General features: G+C 31.9%; 1 protein-coding gene, 1 long non-coding RNA gene and 1 pseudogene across 2 annotated transcripts; 2 read left to right on the top strand and 1 right to left on the bottom strand.

Moving 5' to 3' along the window:
• Positions 1-5,019: 5,019 nt before the first annotated feature.
• Positions 5,020-7,599, top strand: LOC110010448 (uncharacterized). Its single transcript, XR_002285446.3, has 2 exons — positions 5,020-5,786; positions 5,908-7,599. It is a non-coding gene; the product is annotated as an uncharacterized LOC110010448 (long non-coding RNA).
• A 5,305-nt stretch (positions 7,600-12,904) lies between these two features.
• LOC105642794 (auxin-responsive protein SAUR32) lies at positions 12,905-13,891 on the top strand. The gene has a single exon (XM_012227739.4). It carries the CDS (start codon positions 13,172-13,174, stop codon positions 13,532-13,534), a length of 363 nt encoding a protein of 120 aa, XP_012083129.1. The 5' UTR covers positions 12,905-13,171; the 3' UTR covers positions 13,535-13,891.
• Positions 13,892-16,047: 2,156 nt separating this feature from the next.
• Positions 16,048-16,904, bottom strand: LOC105643327 (putative xyloglucan endotransglucosylase/hydrolase protein 28 pseudogene; annotated as a pseudogene).
• Positions 16,905-17,452: the final 548 nt, after the last annotated feature.

Genomic DNA, 17,452 nt, shown 5'->3' with positions numbered 1-17,452 from the left:
TGCCCGACTTTGGTTCTCCACCAAATATCAATTTAAAAAATCTATTATTTTATTTATAAAAAATATAAATGAATAAAAAATCCAGCCAATGACATTAGTTGCCCAAGAACAAGTATCTATCGGCTGTCACACGTCACCCAATAGATCTTTGACACCTGCATTGGGTCAAAACATAGTATCCCATTTTGTCGTCATCTCCTTTTGTAGTTTTAGGTGTACTTGACGACGTGGCGAGAAATTGATGGTCCAACGTAGAAAGCTTCTTCAATGTTAGAATACACGTGCCTATTGCTCCTTCAATATCGTAGCATATGGAGACTCGTTGTGGGGACAATGTTTGAATCGAACGTCTCTGTCTTATTGTGCTTTTTTATATGCTCTCTCTGTTTGCCACGTGGTTCGGTAGCCTTTGTCTTTTAATCCTTTGGAAAGCCCAACGATGCAACGTCTATTTAGTTTTTTTTTTTTTTTTTTTTTTTTAAAAAAAAAACAGATTCTTATAATACGAGCTCACACACGTGGGAATTTCGTAGTCCATTGAATATCAATTGGAGTGTACAATCCAATGGCTCATCCTCTTTCCATTTTCAAATACTGATCGCATTTGAATATTTTACATTTCTTAAAAAAATAATTTAATTTGTCAAACTTATACCAGTAAATTACTAATATATTAACTATAACATTTTTAATTTATCTGCATTATAATAAATTATTGATACGTTGATTATCCTATTATTTAATTTATAATAAATTATTGAATAATTGAAGCAATCACTATTAATCATATATAAAGATAAAAATAAAAAAAAATATTATTGGTCAAATCCATAAATATTTATAAATATGATATTTTCTCAGATGTAATAAACATTTACGAATAGAGTAAGTATTCTCGTAATTATATGCGTAGAATATATATATTATCAACTTATAATTGAAATATGGTGCCCATAATTAAAATCTTAGCATTAAATGAGGTCCATGACAAATAATCCAAATAATTTAAAGTAACTAGAGCAAATCTTTTTTTTCTTTGGGTGCAATCATATTCATATGGATTGTACAATTCCATATTAAAAAAAATATATGTTTTAATACATCATATTTTGTATTAAGGATCCTTTTAAAAAGATAGAGCTCTGATGAAAAGTAGATAGACAAGCAGATTGACTATAAAGTTTGTAATTAAAGAAAAAGTAAAAGGGAAGCACAAGTGATGAAGACAGTCCACGAAAACGATGAGTATATACAAAATATAATTATTTGTAATTATTTGCAGTAGCATTTGTTCCGTATAGGCAAGTAAAACAACCAATGGAATGGACCAATCTCGTATACCAAATTCTGTAATAAGCTTACAAATTTAATTGTCAAATTAGTTGTTTACGTATGCACTTAATTGTCAAATTAGCTCCAAGAAATTTCCATCACAAGCTACAGAGACTGCTTGTCTATATGGCGTAAAGCGAATGGGATATGGTTTCATCTTTCAAAATGTTGGATCAAATGGGTCACTTTTGGTACGTTGGATTTAAGGAATAAGCAAAGGGATTAGATTAAATCACAGTCATGGTCATCATCAAATTTGTCGTGTTTGATCAGGTCAAAATCTCTATATAGGGAAGAAAAATACTTCCTTTCAGTTTGTACACCAAAACCAAATTTGTCTCAGTTTTGTGAGCGTGTCATACTAATCGTTGTCCTTGTCCAGTCTTAATTTGGACGGGCCTGTCGTGGATGGCCCATCTAGAGAAGAGTTGTACAAGGTCCAGTTCTTGGTGCCTTCTTCTCGGCCCAATAAAATCCAATTTAAAGATCCACTAAATCGGAATAGTGCTAGGAGGAGACTGGGGTGTGTATTAGTCAAAATAGTAACCTCTATTTACGCAATGGAAACCTAAAATGGGCCAAAAGTAGTTAAAATGAAGTTGGGACGGTTTCCAGTTATGGGGTTCGTATTATGCTTTGGGAAAAGAATATAATCAGTTCAGAGTTGAAGCAAAATTAGGCATAACTCCTCGTATACTTTGTACATATTCAAATAGAGGTCGAGTTGTTTTATTCGCTCAAAGTGAACAGTGGTTTGCCATTTCTGAGTCTGAACTACAATTTGTTTTTCTTGGAAAAGGAATATGGATTTTACTGTTGTACAAAAGAAAATAAAGAAAAAAAAAATGAGCATCCAAATACAGAATTTCCACTGTTAAATTAGGCACCTATATATAGCATGAACAATCACAACACTGTCTCATGACCGGCAGATTTCCTGCATTTTGAATTCTGGAGGCTCAAATCTTAATTTGTTTATAATACGCGTATTAAAATGAGGTTAGAAGCAATAGCGATTTGCTAGTGTTTTTTGATTTGATGATTAGGTGTAGCTAAGCTAGCATATTAAGGAGCAGAAAACACAGCAAGTAGGAAAATCCACTTTATGCAATTGAATTATAAACCAAGAAAGAGGAGAGTCTTACTGTACAGTACTTGCTACTTTCACTAATTACAATGCTACAAACCTACAGAAACAATGTTTTAGGTGCTAAGAAAGTCTTCTTCCAGTACAAAGAAAATTAAATTATATAATAAAAAAAAAAGATTAAGGTGTCAAAATTTATATAGGAGAATGTGCAGAATGGCCGTCTTAATAAAATTTCCAAAATTAACAACACTAACCACGTAAGCTTTTGTATGTTTGTTTTTGCTTTTAAGAGTATAAGTTATGCCCTCTTTCTTCCATCCAGACATCAATTTGACTTAAATATCAAAAAGCTACCTCTAAAGTTGGCTTAACGTTTTCTTCCTTTTCAACTACTCCTCTGCAGAGAGTGAGAGAGAGAGAGAGGGAGAGAGACATTTGGCACGTGACTGTTGCATTTTGAGGGTAGGGATCATGTTAATATGCCCAGGTGGTGCTGGCCTAAATGGAAAAAGGCTGTACTCCCTCATTGTTAATCAACTCGATTATCTTAACAAATTGGATAATTAATTAATAAAATGAAGATTTTCTTGGATTTTGTCAAAGAATTTGAATTAAAACAAACAGCATATGTTAAAGAAATAAAATTGAAATGTCGACAACCTGGTTTGGAGATGCTGGGATTTGACATTTACGTGTTGTTCCTATCCCATTTTCTCTCTCTGTCGATATATAGAGACACAATTTTCAAGACTGTAAAGCGTTGAAATCTGGAGCCAGTATCGTCCTCTCCGTTTGTCACTCTGATGTACAGTAGGGAGAAGTGATAGCTAAGCATGGCAGCACTTCTTACGGGCACCAACCTCGCTTCCAAACAAACCCTTATCTCTTTCCCTCACACTCTTAATATTCATTAATTTTCCATTACTACACTGTACCCCATTATTAGTGAACAGTCATCCATTTTCTCACTCTTTTTAAGGAAAATTTATTGAAAGTAAAAAGAGAAGTCTATCTTTTTTTTTTTTTTTAAGGAAAAGAAAGAGAGAGCTTTGTCGCTAATATGCATTACTACATTTTAATATTAACTTGGATTATTTATCACTGACCTTTAATTACCTGTGATTAACTGGACATTAACAATTGGGAAAAAAAAATCTTACTTTGTCAATCACATGAACTTGTCCAGCTAGCAATTACATCAAATTTAATGGAGAATACAAGTTGCAATGTAAGACAAAATATTACTATGGTGACAAGTACAAGCACAGTTTTCTCTCTCTCTCATCTCATCAATTCCAAATAAAAAATTTTCCTTTCCTTTTCTTATTTATCGGTATTTTTTTAAAGAAATATGCTTGCGGGGAAAATGTGGAGCATAGCATTCTGCAGGCAGGTTGTTGTAATTAACTCTGCATCATTTGATTTCACTTCTCAATAGTTTACTTAAAACGCAGCTTAATATCTCTAAATTATTGAGTAACAGTCGGAAAACTAATTATTCTACCAGCATTTATTAACTTTGGGAAAAAGCAGGGAAAGAGGCCTGTCACAACCCAGAGAGAAATAGCAAAAGGGAGGAAAAAAAGGAATTGGACCCATTAAATTCCATGGCTGTGTGTGATCTGAAGATGATATAGTCACTCCTGCCTAGTCTCTATCTGGACACCAAAGAAATTAGAGGGATGTTTTTAATAAGCCAAACACACCATTATCGCGAAAGCATGTGTTGTTGCCATCCTCTCAATGAACTCGAAAATTAATTTTTAAGAGCAACAGATAATTGCTTTGAATTCAAAGATTGAGAAAGCTATGAAAACAATATGAGGTAACTCAAAAACAAAACCCTAAATCAAGAATCAGTAGAGAAATAATTAAGTGTCCCACTAACAAGCGGTTTCTATGCATTGCCTGCAATTAAGGGCGATTTCAAAGCCACCCCATTTTTTCAGAGGACCCACAACCACATTATTATTAAAGTCCATGTACTGTGAAAGCTACGCTATATCATTAATTCAGACCTAAAAATAGATAAAAATAAGCAAAAAAAGGAAAAGATTTGTGTAGTGATGAATATGATCGAAAATGCGAGAGAAAGAAATTTAAAAAAAAAAAAAAAAAGCAAGTGAAAAACGTAGTCATTTTGACCTAAGAGTTGCAAAAAAGAGTCACCGAGGAATTGGGATGGGTAAAAAGGCAAAGTTAAAAGGAAAGCGTGGACCCCCTGACTCTATCTGTCGGTCATCGCCTCGAATTCCTCGCCCCTGCCTAAAAGTGACACGGCAGACGAGGGTCCAATCTTTCATAAAAATACAAAAATCTTTTTTTATTTTAATTTTTTATTTTTGAAAAATTCTCACTAACAAATAGGAGAATTAATTATTAAAAGATTGGAAAGTCCAAATTACAAAATAATTGATTCCAAAAAGTGTAAAAATATTAAATGGGGTTACCATTATCGGGCAGCTCAATAACTCAACCACTCCTCTGACTCAATTCTAGGCCATCTTTACTTTGATTCCTTTTCTATTCAATTATTTAAATAGTTAGTATTATTAAATAATCAATAATCTAATTTTATGATGGAAATTACAGCTTTTTGTAGCATGGCACAGTCTCGCCATCCGACGGTCCATAATGTGTCTCGATTTCTAGGTTACATAGTACACATCCACTGTTCATGTTTGATGACACCATCAACCATCAGACCTATAATCTAATGGTGGGTTTTTCTCGTGTAGATATAGTCAATCCCGTACGAGGTGTTTACCATCATATTCATCTCAGAAATCCAACGGTGGAAATGGATTTTAGCGCTCCCATCTTGTATACATGAGAAATAGAGTGCATGGAGTCGTGGTCATTTCTGGAACTGAAAAACCAGCTGGTAGGGCCGGGTCTGCACCTATCTTTTGTCTTTTTTAACGTTGGCTTTCCACTCTTTTTACTCCTTCTTATAACCCCCATGCCATATCATTCTCTTCATCATCTCTTCATCATCACCAATCTCTCTCCCCCTATCTCTCTCGCTCTCATCCCCCATGAAGATAGGCGAGACTCTTGGGGGATAGAAGATAAAGACTTTTACCCAAAGAAGAACACAATGATTTCCCTTTAACTCTCTCTACTGAAGAAGAAGCTGTGCAAAGGGAGCTTTCTCTTTTGAGGGGAATGTTGTCTGGCTCGAGGACTCTCTTTTGATCCATCTTTGTTGATGATTTTTCTTTAATTATATCCATAGATCTAATAGGTGTATGGATTTAGAATTAGATTGATCATGTGATAGTGTCGTCGGACCAGGCTTCATTCCCCCCAATTAATGCTTCCATGGAGATCTGATTTTTCTTTTCAAGGGTTGCATGCAAAGGTTTGGGTTCTCTCATCGTTTCTCTAATTTGTTTATATTTGTCTTTTTTTGGGAAAACGCAGGCACTTTTAGATCGTGGGTTTTCGTTTCTAGGCTAATCAAGGTTGTTGGTCTTGTGCAGATTGGTGTAATGATGAAGTATTTTGACCAATCTACTTTGAATAAAAGTTTAATCATTACTTTCTTTTTATTTTCATTCCTGTTCGTGCGATGATGGTGTTTTTTTTTTTTCTCTTTTGTCAGCCTTTTTATAGTTCATCAATAGCCAGATTTCTCTCATGATGGCTTTCAGTATCCGATCTGTCCGTTTCTGGTTTATTCAGATCTGGCTTTGAACTTTGGTAAACATTCTTTTACTTCTTTTTCTTCTTCTACTTTTCCTTCTCTCTCTTAGGGTTTTATTCTGTTGTTTTTGTGTTCGGACTTTTAAATCTCAAAATAAATCTTTTAGAAAAGGCCTAAGTAACCTCTGGGAATTTGTAATAGCAAGAAAGTGATGCCTTTTACTTTCTTTTTCTGTCATTTTTTGAAAAGTTTCTCGATTCTGTAGAGATTGAGAGATAGAAATTGCTTATGCAAATGCAGACTTACATATTTACAATTGGACACATATTTCTCTACATATCGCAACTCTGGTGCTTCGTTTACATTTGACATGTATGTATAGTCCTACGATATGATTGTTCTAAATTTGCTTTCTTTTCTCCTAATCCCATTTGAATAGGATATTCTGATGTGATTTGCATGCCATAGGTAATGGACCTCCTTATTCGCTTGTTTTTTCTTTATTACTGTGTGCATGTGAGGATAATCGTATTCGTGCATCTCTCATTAATGGAACCTCTCAAGTCTTGGCTTTGTTGTGTACTTGTTTGAAACCCTAGTAAAAAGTAATCCTTTTCAAAGTTGAATTTGTTTGTTATAAATTTAGAAACTTTGATTCTCGTTTTCTTCGCAAAACTTCCTCTGTTGTCTCTTCATTTTAGGTTTTACGAGGACATGAATCTTCAGATATTATTAGCAGTAACTAAATCCACTCGAACATCCAAATGTTCTAAATTTGATCTAATGTGTTGAAAGAGAAATCTTCTGTGTAAAATCTCTCTCATAAAATAGATTGATTGATAACGATTGGTGAAATGAAAACGTCTGATCGATTTGCAGAAAAGCTTTGTGCAGGATAAAACACATGCTTTAGCAGCGAGTTTGTTCCCATTTTTGTGTTTCTACGTTGTACATTTTAGTGGGTTAGTGAAAAACCCATTGGATCAAAAGGGTTTTATAAAGCTAGGATCTTTCTTCCATTTATTGTGAAATTTCTGTCATGGAAGTTGAGGAAGAAACATGCCGAATGTTAAACAATTGATTTGAAAGATGGGCAAAAGAGTCTCTCCCACATGCCTCTAGGGGCATAGAAGAAACCTCTGCCTCTTAGCCTTTATTATGCTCTTGTTCCCCATCCGTCCTCATCTTCTTCTTCCTCATACAAACAGCCTTCTCAGTGTATGGAAATTTGTGATTATCGTAAGTTTAATGTGTTTGGAATCTAGGAAGCAAGTATTACCTTTTCTATTTTATCATTAATTGTGTTTGCATTTCTTTGCACCTGGTGGAGATTTAATTAGACCAATGTTGATGGTATACTAGTTAAAGAATAAGGGCGGCGTTTCACATTTTTCTTCCATTTCACTCTAGCCATTGTTGTTGAAAATGGACTTATATGAATTCTGTTGTCTCGTAATTAAAGAATTGCTTTTTGGGAATTGAATCTTTTTGACCTTTGCAAATATAAAGTAAACCATTTTCTGCTTCACTTTTATCTATGATTATCTGTTGTTTCTTTAATCTTTGATCTGTAGAGAGAGAGAGAGAGAGGGAGAGAGAGAGAGAGGCCTTTACTCCATGTCGATGAATAAACCTTCATGACCATAAATTTCCATGAATTATTGGTTTCTGTAAAACAATTGACCAAAACTTTTTAAAAACTAGTTTTTTGGATGTATAGTACTTTGTATGTCTCCATACAAAATACTAAAACCTTAGGTTTTTTGTACCTTTTACTGTGGAATGCAAAGTTCTTCCTTTCCTTTTACCTCTGAATACAGCATTTTTAGCGTAAAATACATATAGAAATCTGCTTATTTGATAACATGTAAATGTTTTTACAAACTGTGAATTAATTAGTCAATGAAACCATTGTTTAAAGAAAAATGTCAAGGACCTTATGCCATTCAATAAGTTTATAACTTGCTTTTTTCTTTTCAAATTAAAGACTCAAGCTGATTGTTTAATGTAATCGAAGAACACCTTGATTTTTACTTGATCACCTTCTAATTACTTGCCAAGAGCTAAACCACGATCTTTTATGTCTAAAATGAAAGGTTCGCAATCAAATGCTGCTCGTCCTTCACAATTTTAAGACTGTTCCTTCTTATTGATCATCAGGATCTTTCCTTGAATGATTTCTGTTTTTGAGGTTCTTTTATCATTCAGTCCTGTGTTTATCCAGTTCATCGTTTATTTGGTGGTTCCTACATCCTTGTTTCCTCTTCGGAGAATTTCAGCATTTCTTACTTACTTTTGGGCCTCCCCCCAATATTTTTAAATAACTTTGGGCCTACTATTTGTCTCTACTACCATGATCCATTAAAAGCCCAGTCGATTGCAAGTCTTATCTATCTCTGCTAGTGTATTTAATTGGTGAGAAATATTTTTATATTATATTATATTTAATTCTCATGTATATTTATATTATATTCCATAAACCATACGAGATGGTTAATGCTAACTTTATTCCGGACGCTAAGAATCAAAAAGAACTTTTTTCGATTAGGCAGAGTCAGAAAAAATACAAGCACAAAATAAATTCCTTAGCAATCCAAATTCTTTCCCACTTCTAAAATCGACGTATTCTAGAGTTTGGACCACTAGCCTTTCGGCAAAAACAGTACTACATCTTTCCAAACCTTTGTTTCATGTTTCCCACCTTTTTTTTTTTTTTTTTTTTTTTGGAAGAAAAACAAAAGCTCTTAAATTATTTTTCTTCCTGAAATATATAGTTAATTTCTGAATTTTCTAATGTATAACTATTTTAATGTTCTTTATTATCAATAGTTTTATCATTCAATTTTTAGTTACTATGTGTATATTAAAAAAATGCAGGACAACTTTATTGTTTTAATAATATTAATTATTTATTTTTTCTTAATATGTATGAAAATAGAAGTAATTCTATTTCTACGGAACAAATAAAGTATTTTGTTCCGTTTTAAATAATTAAAATCGAGTTTCATGAAATTCAAAGATAAAAATTATGGTTAATTTTTATTTTTATATTTCCAAAGTCATTGACGATATATTTATACAAGTCCACGGGCAAAATGATGTAAAATAGTTTTATTCAATTTGTAATTATGTGCTTCAAGAAAAGATAGCCGACGACGGAAGAGTCAATGAAGTTTTGTGAATTGACATATAATTACAAATATCTGAATCATATGAGAAAAGCTCCAAGGTTTGTCTATCACAACCTATCTTCGTATGCTTGAAAACAAAATTTTGAAGCCTATAAGCCCGACTTGCATTCTTTAGTTCTAAGCCTCGTGTAATTTGATAATTTTTGTTGTTTTAACTCTTGAAGATTGAATTAGAAAGAGTCCAAAGAAAGGTTTTAGTGGAACCTTCTTGTAGTTGTAAGATGCCACAGTCATATAACGCATTTTGGAAGTCAAAAGATATATATATTTATATATTTTTTTTCTCCTAAAACATTTGTAAATTCTGGTATTAAAAAAAGCAGGAGGCTGAGGGAATAAAAATGACAAAAGAAGTATGGATCTTTTCCTTTTTCTTTCTTTAAAAAGCGACGGCCACTCCCTCCACTTTGGGTGGTCTTTCCATTCCCCATTTCTTTGACTTTGCATCTTTTTCTCCACTCTCCACCATTGCCATTTATTTATTTATTTTTATATATATTAAATATAAGCATTGTCTACTGTCATATTACATAATCTTCACCCACTTAGATTTTAATTTATCCAAATTAACACCTTAAGATAAGAAAACATTAGAAGTAGCTTATTGTTTTCAAATTATAAAATGTTTTTTTTTTTTTGGAATAATTTAAAGATAAGAACTGCCATTAAAAAAATAAAAGGAAAAGCAACTATGGAATCAAGATATACCTTAGAAATATCCTATTATTGGAAAGAGATTCTTTTCATCGAAAGTTTATATGAAAGATTCATTTCTGCCAAAAATTATAATATCCTATTTCCGAAAGGCCTATCCTTGTGATATATTTAACCTAATCTTAAAAATAGCTCTACATTAATATTAGTGTTTGGTAATTGATTGCTTTTTACTCGAAGAAATATTAAATTAGCTCAAATCTCTCTCATAAAGTTGTTGGGTACATTACAAGTTGAATTACTGAAAATTTCACAAACAGAAAATAAAAATAAACATAAAATAATGAATTGAAATTCTATTTAACAGAGAATAAATATTCAAAAAAAAAAAAAAAAAGAAACAAAGAAGATTTTTAAAATTTTTGCTTATATTTCCAGCAAAAGCACATGTAGTTTTGTATTAGCATTAAAAACAAAATCAGCTAGCAAAGTAATGATATATGACTCCACTTTTTTTATTCTGGAGAATCAATATGACTCCACTTTGGCATTGGCGTTTTAGTGATTCCTTTTGTTTCTTTTATATATATGTAACTTTGTCTTTCTAGTCTAATCTTAATTGTTAATAAATAATAAAATGTAAGAGTACATTCAGTACAAGTGCGGTACATATAGTTGCACATTAACACGTATGATTAGCATTATATATTTATTTATTTATTTTGTTAAATGTGTAGTGACGGGAATGTTCCTCCTTCTACTGCCACAAAAATATTTATATATTCTCACTTAACATCTGTACCAAAAATAAAGTAAATGCATCTGATTTTGTGGAGCAATACACTCATACGTTTCCCAAATAAATCCCATCTTAACATTCTACTTTGGTCTTTTCATTTACTTGCATTTTCAATGCTTACAATTTAATTCGTTTTTTTTTTTTAAAGAATATAATTCATTAATTATAATTTCAAACATTACAAATACTTTTATAAATGAAATATGGAACTTTATTATCAGAAGCTAATAAAGTTCATCGTTTAATATCAAAAGAATGGTATATATTCTTTTAAATAATAAAACTAAAAAAAAAAAAAATTAATCCTTTAAAAATGTAAATCTTTATAATAGCAACTAATCTTTTTTAATTTATCTCAACCATAAAATAATAACTCATTTGATTCTTCTATACATAAATGATTTCCGAACAACATACATCAATAGCATGTAGGAATATATATACTATGTTAATAGGTTTTATTGATCAAATATTCACAGCTGCAAATTAATATATAAAGTGTCCAATAAAATAAAATCGAATATTATATTTTTAGAATATAAATCATTATTGGAAACCAATACTATTTCAATTTTCTTAAAATTTAATCCTCAGAAATAAAAAAATCATCTGAATTTAAAAATTGAATAAAATCAAATAATATCTCAACTATTTTGTAATTTTCAGTTTGATTGTCATTCTCATTGTTCAGTTTGTAATGTTTTTTCAATGGTTTGGTTCTTGTTGGGTCGAATCGGTTCCAGCAAATTTGCATTTTGGCATCCTAATTAAGGGGTTTTTAAAAAAAAAAAGAAAATAGTTTCCTGTATGTTATTGTCAGGCGCGCATTAAGTCACTGAGGGGAGGGTAAGTCTATATCTTTCTCTGTTGACAAAGAAATCCAGGGCTCCCATATCTGGCCAACGAGATTTTGGGTCCCATGGAATTGGAATTTGATGGAAAAGAAAGGGACTTTTTTGTCATTGTGGCTCCCGATTTTATTCCTCCGACGATGTTTGTATTCAGTTGGAGGAGAGAAGAACGTACTTCAGTGGACCCCGTTCCCATGTGATTTTACTTCTCCTAACTTTATACTTACGCTTACGACCAATTAATGTTCACAAATAAAATCCCTCAATTACCAACCCAAAAAAAAATCGATGGCTCAAACAATACCATTTTCTTTGGAGTTTGGATTCCTTTCTGTTTTTTTTCCTTCACCAATTATATTTTATCTAAATATATATTATTTCTTTATTTATGGTATAATTTTATATAAATCCACCGTAAAATTCTATACTTTCGATGTTAAACCATGACAAGTCCCATGCCTTGCCTTCCTAAAATTCTAATATCTATATATTGTTTATTATTATCAAAATAATTGTTTTTTTTTTATTTTTGAAAAATATCACTATTCAACATCTTTTTATTGTCATGATTTCCATTCACATATATATTATCACATTGCAATTTTTATTTTCAAGATTTTGATGACTTTAAATTTTTGGCCACATTTTTTTTATATAAAACCTTATTTTTATAAAGTACTGCAATTTTACAAACTTGGTCGGAAATAAAATTTAAAAAATAACTTAAAATTAATTTAATATATTTAGATTTCAACCGTTCGAGATTGGTTGGCCTACCATTTAGGAACAAAAATGGAAATTTCGCTCACAATGGAAATCCCAACTAATAAGATAGTAATATATTGATTGACCCAAACGGTATCTCTGTATATCACCACAAAATAAATAAACAATAAAAATCACAAATACATATAAATAAAAACTTTGATAGTTGGTACAGGAGCATATGTGTCCCTCCCGCAAGCTGACGAGACAATCTTGATGCCTACATGGACATGTTGAAGACCTGCTATTGGCTGTCCCTTCCAATTGCCTTACTGTAAACGACACTCTATTGTCGGCTATGCTCATGATGCGTTGCCCCACAATCCTCCACGTGTCTAACTCTTCTCCACTCACTGTCTACGTGTCTTTCCTTCAAAAAAAAAACATAATTACGATTCTGCCACACTGAAATAAAGAATCCTAATCCTATCTCACCCCCGCCCAAGGAGTCCGTTACAGCAACAATCTCACCTCTCTCTACTATCATATTATTATCGTTATCTTACCCGTTTTAAAAAACAATTAATAATTAACTCGTCTATGATTAGTGATTACGCTAATATTTATGTAAATAAAGTAATAAAAAATCCCCACTCTCTGGGGCTCTCTCACTTCCTCTATTTCTATATAAAAACTTCTCCTCCTCTTGGTGGCATGTGTTGTTTGGGGTTTTTATATCGACCATGACCAACCTCCCAAGGTCTCTTAGATATTCTTCCTTGACCCTCTTCAAACAAGCCATTACCGTAGATCCTTGGCCTTTTTCTCTTCTTTTCTTGTAAAGATTTTCTTGGGTTTCTTGTTTCTTGTTCTTGTTTTCCGATCTTAAATATTATTATTATGATTATGGGTAGTGGAGAGAAGAGTCAAAAGAACTTCCACCTACACCTGCCTCACCTTCACCACCATCACCACCACCACCATGGGAATAACAAGAAGCAAGCGAGAGACGTACCTAAAGGGTGTTTGGCTATTAAGGTGGGCCAGGGAGAGGAGCAACAGAGATTCGTAGTGCCTGTGATGTACTTTAATCATCCACTGTTCATTCAATTATTGAAAGAAGCCGAAGAAGAATATGGGTTTGATCAGAAAGGCACAATCACTATTCCTTGCCATGTGGAGGAGTTTAGGTACGTTCGAGGCATGATTGACAAAGAAAAGTCCCTTCATCACCACCATCATGTCGGCTGTTTTAGGGTTTGATGACTTGATACAATGAAAGAATTAATACTCTAAGAGGGTGAAAGAAAGGGTTGTGGTGCCAAACAGGCCTAACGTTTCTCTTCCCCAGGAAATGGGTTTTGATGGGTTCAGGTCTCTTTCATTCTGGGATGCTTAAATTTGGAGTCTTTTTAGGGTTTGTTTTTCGTTCTTTGTTTCTGTTTCTTGCTAGACTCTTATGGTTGGCCGGTAGAGATCGATGAGAAAGTCGGTCGATGATGATGAGATAATGACGACAGAATATTACCTTGCAATTGTATTTGATTTTTGTTATTTTGTTAGGATCCGTACTGGAAAAGAGAATAGTAAATGCTTTTCCCTTTGTTTCTTTTCTTCTAATATTTTACTTTTTCTTTCTCGGGAAAATATTTTCTATACCAATTGCAGCATTGCCACAACACTGAGCGAGAGAATAGACAAAGCTAACCAAACCAAACCAAACCAATGGTAGGGCCATGGCAGTTGCTTTAGACCTTCAAATTTGGGATTTTTTAACATTAATCATGACGACAATCACGGAATATTTAATTTAATCAGATAAAACAAATTAACTCTTGACTCTATCCTAAGAGTCCTAAAAAGCAATCAGTTCAAGATTTTGTTAACCAGAAAAATTACAATATCGATTAGTTTCAGGAGGAAAAAAAAAAAGAAAAAAGAAAAAAGAGAAAATCCGTACATTTCTAGAAAACTTATCAATGTATAGGATATGAACCACAATTGAACATAGCAATATAATAGTACTGAATAGTAATCCATCCAAAGTTCGCCGTTGCAGTAATGAATTCGGTAGGTGAAGAGAGGTTACGGTCAAAATAAGAGAGAAGCATAATCTCCACGTAGAGTGAGCCTTTTGGTTGTTACTATGGTTTTACAGGGCAGTCCACTGCACTGTTCTTGAACAGAAGACCAAAAACAAGAATCAGTGAACCTTTTCAGATGTATTTATGGAGTTCTATGGTTCATAGTATGGTGGGGTTTGACTTTTTTTTTTTTTTTTAGAAGAGACTATTAGGTATTTGGTTATACTGTTTATATATATGGTACTAAAGGTGCTTTAATTATTTTGCTAATTATATGATTAGCTAAGATAGCGACTATTTTGTATTTTTTATTTCTTATGTTAATTTTCTCATTTATCGGAAGTGATAATGATTTCTCATCAGTCATTACTGAGATAATGACGGATTAGAGCAAATAAATACATTTTCCAAAACCCTTTTATTTGATCAGGTTCTATTATCTTCTCTTAAATGGTAGTAAAACACAAATTTTTATTATTATTATTTTTTTCGAATATTAGGCAAAAAGTTTTTCAAATTAAATATACTCTCAAACTGCATATGTATTTATTATTAGATTATGCCTTGGTTATATCTTAGTGTACAATTTTTTTTTTATGTTAAATAATTAAGCAATCTCTCACATAAATGGACCATCAATTTAGTGCACCTTTCATACTCAATAATTTTATTTTTATATTATTTAAATAAAAGAAAAAAGCAATATTGTGTTTAATTTGGGACAGGAGACACGTGTTTCGTTTAAATTGCAAAACGTTTTGCTTTTTAGAAAATTAAATATATATCATATATGCATGCACTTAGTGCTAATTGGGTAAGTGAGTCCCATTAAGCTCATATTAACCTTCTAGTAAAATTGTTTCTGTTGATAGTAACGCGTGTCATGTACTTTAATTAATAAGTTTCGGTAGACAACTCAGCCAGAGCGTTTTATAAACAAAATCTTTTTTTACTTTTATTATTCTACCTGTTGCTTCTTCTGTTAAGCCATGCGGGCATGCTTGTCGAAAAAATTAATTAATTAATAATAATAACGAGAATTTTATAATGTAATAAATTGATTGTAGGTTGCAGAATTTGGATTCTTTATTGTTTTTGTAATACATTTTGAAATTAAGATTAATTAATTATATGTTTATTTATTAATTAATTATACATATATAAGCAAAGCAAACAAAATGACTAATGAGGAAGTTTGCTGTTCCAGTTGAAAAAAAAATGGGAGTTGAGTAGTTGACATTTGACAAGACCATTAAATCTGACTCATCATCATCATTAATAATTATTATTCTAAAATTTTATTAATATTTAAAATAAAATATTATCTTTATTCCATAATACTTGTAACATTTAGAATTTCACATTTATTAAGAAATCATTAAATTATCTAACTTATAATAAATTATTGAATAAATTGGCTGTATTAATCTTAATTTAATATTAATTTTAAAAAATTATTAAATTAAAATAATAATTATTGATCGTATAAAAAGGATGAACATGAAAAAAAAAATTTATTACTCCTTAAAATAAAAAATATGACAAATATTTTGAAATAAACTATTTTTTCAATTATAATAAGCAACCCAGTAGTTGGAGGCACCTCAACCAACCTACTCCTATGCTAATTAATGAACTAAAATTCTACTAATTAAGCTTAAAGCCTGACCCGGTTAAACACTGGATAATCCATTATCGGAACTTGCCTGCTTCTTGTGGATCAATTACACATTTGGGCAAAGGCTTGGGACATCGACGATGATCGTAGCAATAAGTATAGGTTAAAATTCTTCATTCTCATTCTTTCCTTAATTGTTAAACCAGTAAAAGATGTATCCAAATCACAATCGGGTGGTTGTCGGTTCGGGTTGCTGGAGCATCCATACACAAAAGAAAATCTTTATACTGGGCAATAAAAGGGGCATATTTGTAATTAAGATTGTACCTGCCTCCACCTGTTGTCCAACCAGAACTATCCCCACATTGTTGCATATAAAGGGCATAGGCTTAGAAGGAAAATTCCCACTCGTTGAAGCAGTCTTCCGGATTTCTCTAATAGCAACATTATCCACATAAAAGATGATCCAATTCCCAGTGCAAAGAATTATATAAGAATGGAAGTTGGACCGAACCAAAGATCGTACCTTTCTTCGCATCCCCTTTAATTTTGTGCTTCCATTGCCATAAACATTGATTTGAAGAAGCCATCGTTGGCCAATAGCATGGCCTAAGAACTCAATATTTAACTCGTCATGGGACTGTTTATATTTCTCTTCATTTGATGTGTAAAATGTGACCACCACACTCGCACTGTAATTTACTGCTGGTAATTTGATTGAAGCAGTAAAATATGCAAGGTAATAACTCTTCTTGGAAACAATTTATCAAGAGAAATTTGGACCTAAGTGAATCTTGAAGAGTTTCAACACGCAATAGAGAGATTATTTTCCATAAAAAGAACTGCATTTTTTTCTTTTTTCCTTCCGAAGTAATAATAATAATAATAATAAATCACTCCTAAATGATATTACCTTTACAGTTACAGCCATACTTAGAGACCAATTACATCAAATAATAAATATAATTACTTTACTGAACCAAGTCCTTATGCAATTATAAATTTCATAAATTTTCTCATCTAAGAAACAAAAAAAAAAAAAAAAAAAAAAAAAAAAAAACAATAAGGGAAAGAAATATCTAGACACGCCAATGTGTCATTTATGGAGCAGTCTATCTCGTCGTAATTAATGCGATCAAATCTCTTTGATAATTAGTAGTAATTTATAACGAATTGCGGTAATTCCCTTTTGCTTTGTTAGCGCACTAATAAGCTAGGAGGAAAATTCATCACAACACATAAATCATACTCATGCTTTTTTTTTCACTTTTTGAAAATTTATTCAGCTGTGTCCAAATGTATTTTTATCCAATTATATCGTCGGGTTAGTTATCATCAACATATGTATTGGAAGAAATATGTATATATATGCGTACAAATTCTAGCATATGAAAACTATCATATGGTGCTTAGAAAAATAATCTCTCTTTTTTCTTTAAATAATGTGTTTACGTTTAGGGATAGCCATTTTAATGTTTA

The sequence above is a fragment of the Jatropha curcas genome, chromosome 5 (genome assembly GCF_041381405.1).
Source record: "Jatropha curcas cultivar XTBG-Jc1 chromosome 5, XTBG_Jcur_1.0, whole genome shotgun sequence".
In the NCBI taxonomy this organism is placed as follows: Eukaryota; Viridiplantae; Streptophyta; class Magnoliopsida; order Malpighiales; family Euphorbiaceae; genus Jatropha; species Jatropha curcas.
The sequence above is the reverse complement of the archived record's forward strand: the minus strand, read 5'-3'. Positions and strand labels throughout refer to the sequence as shown.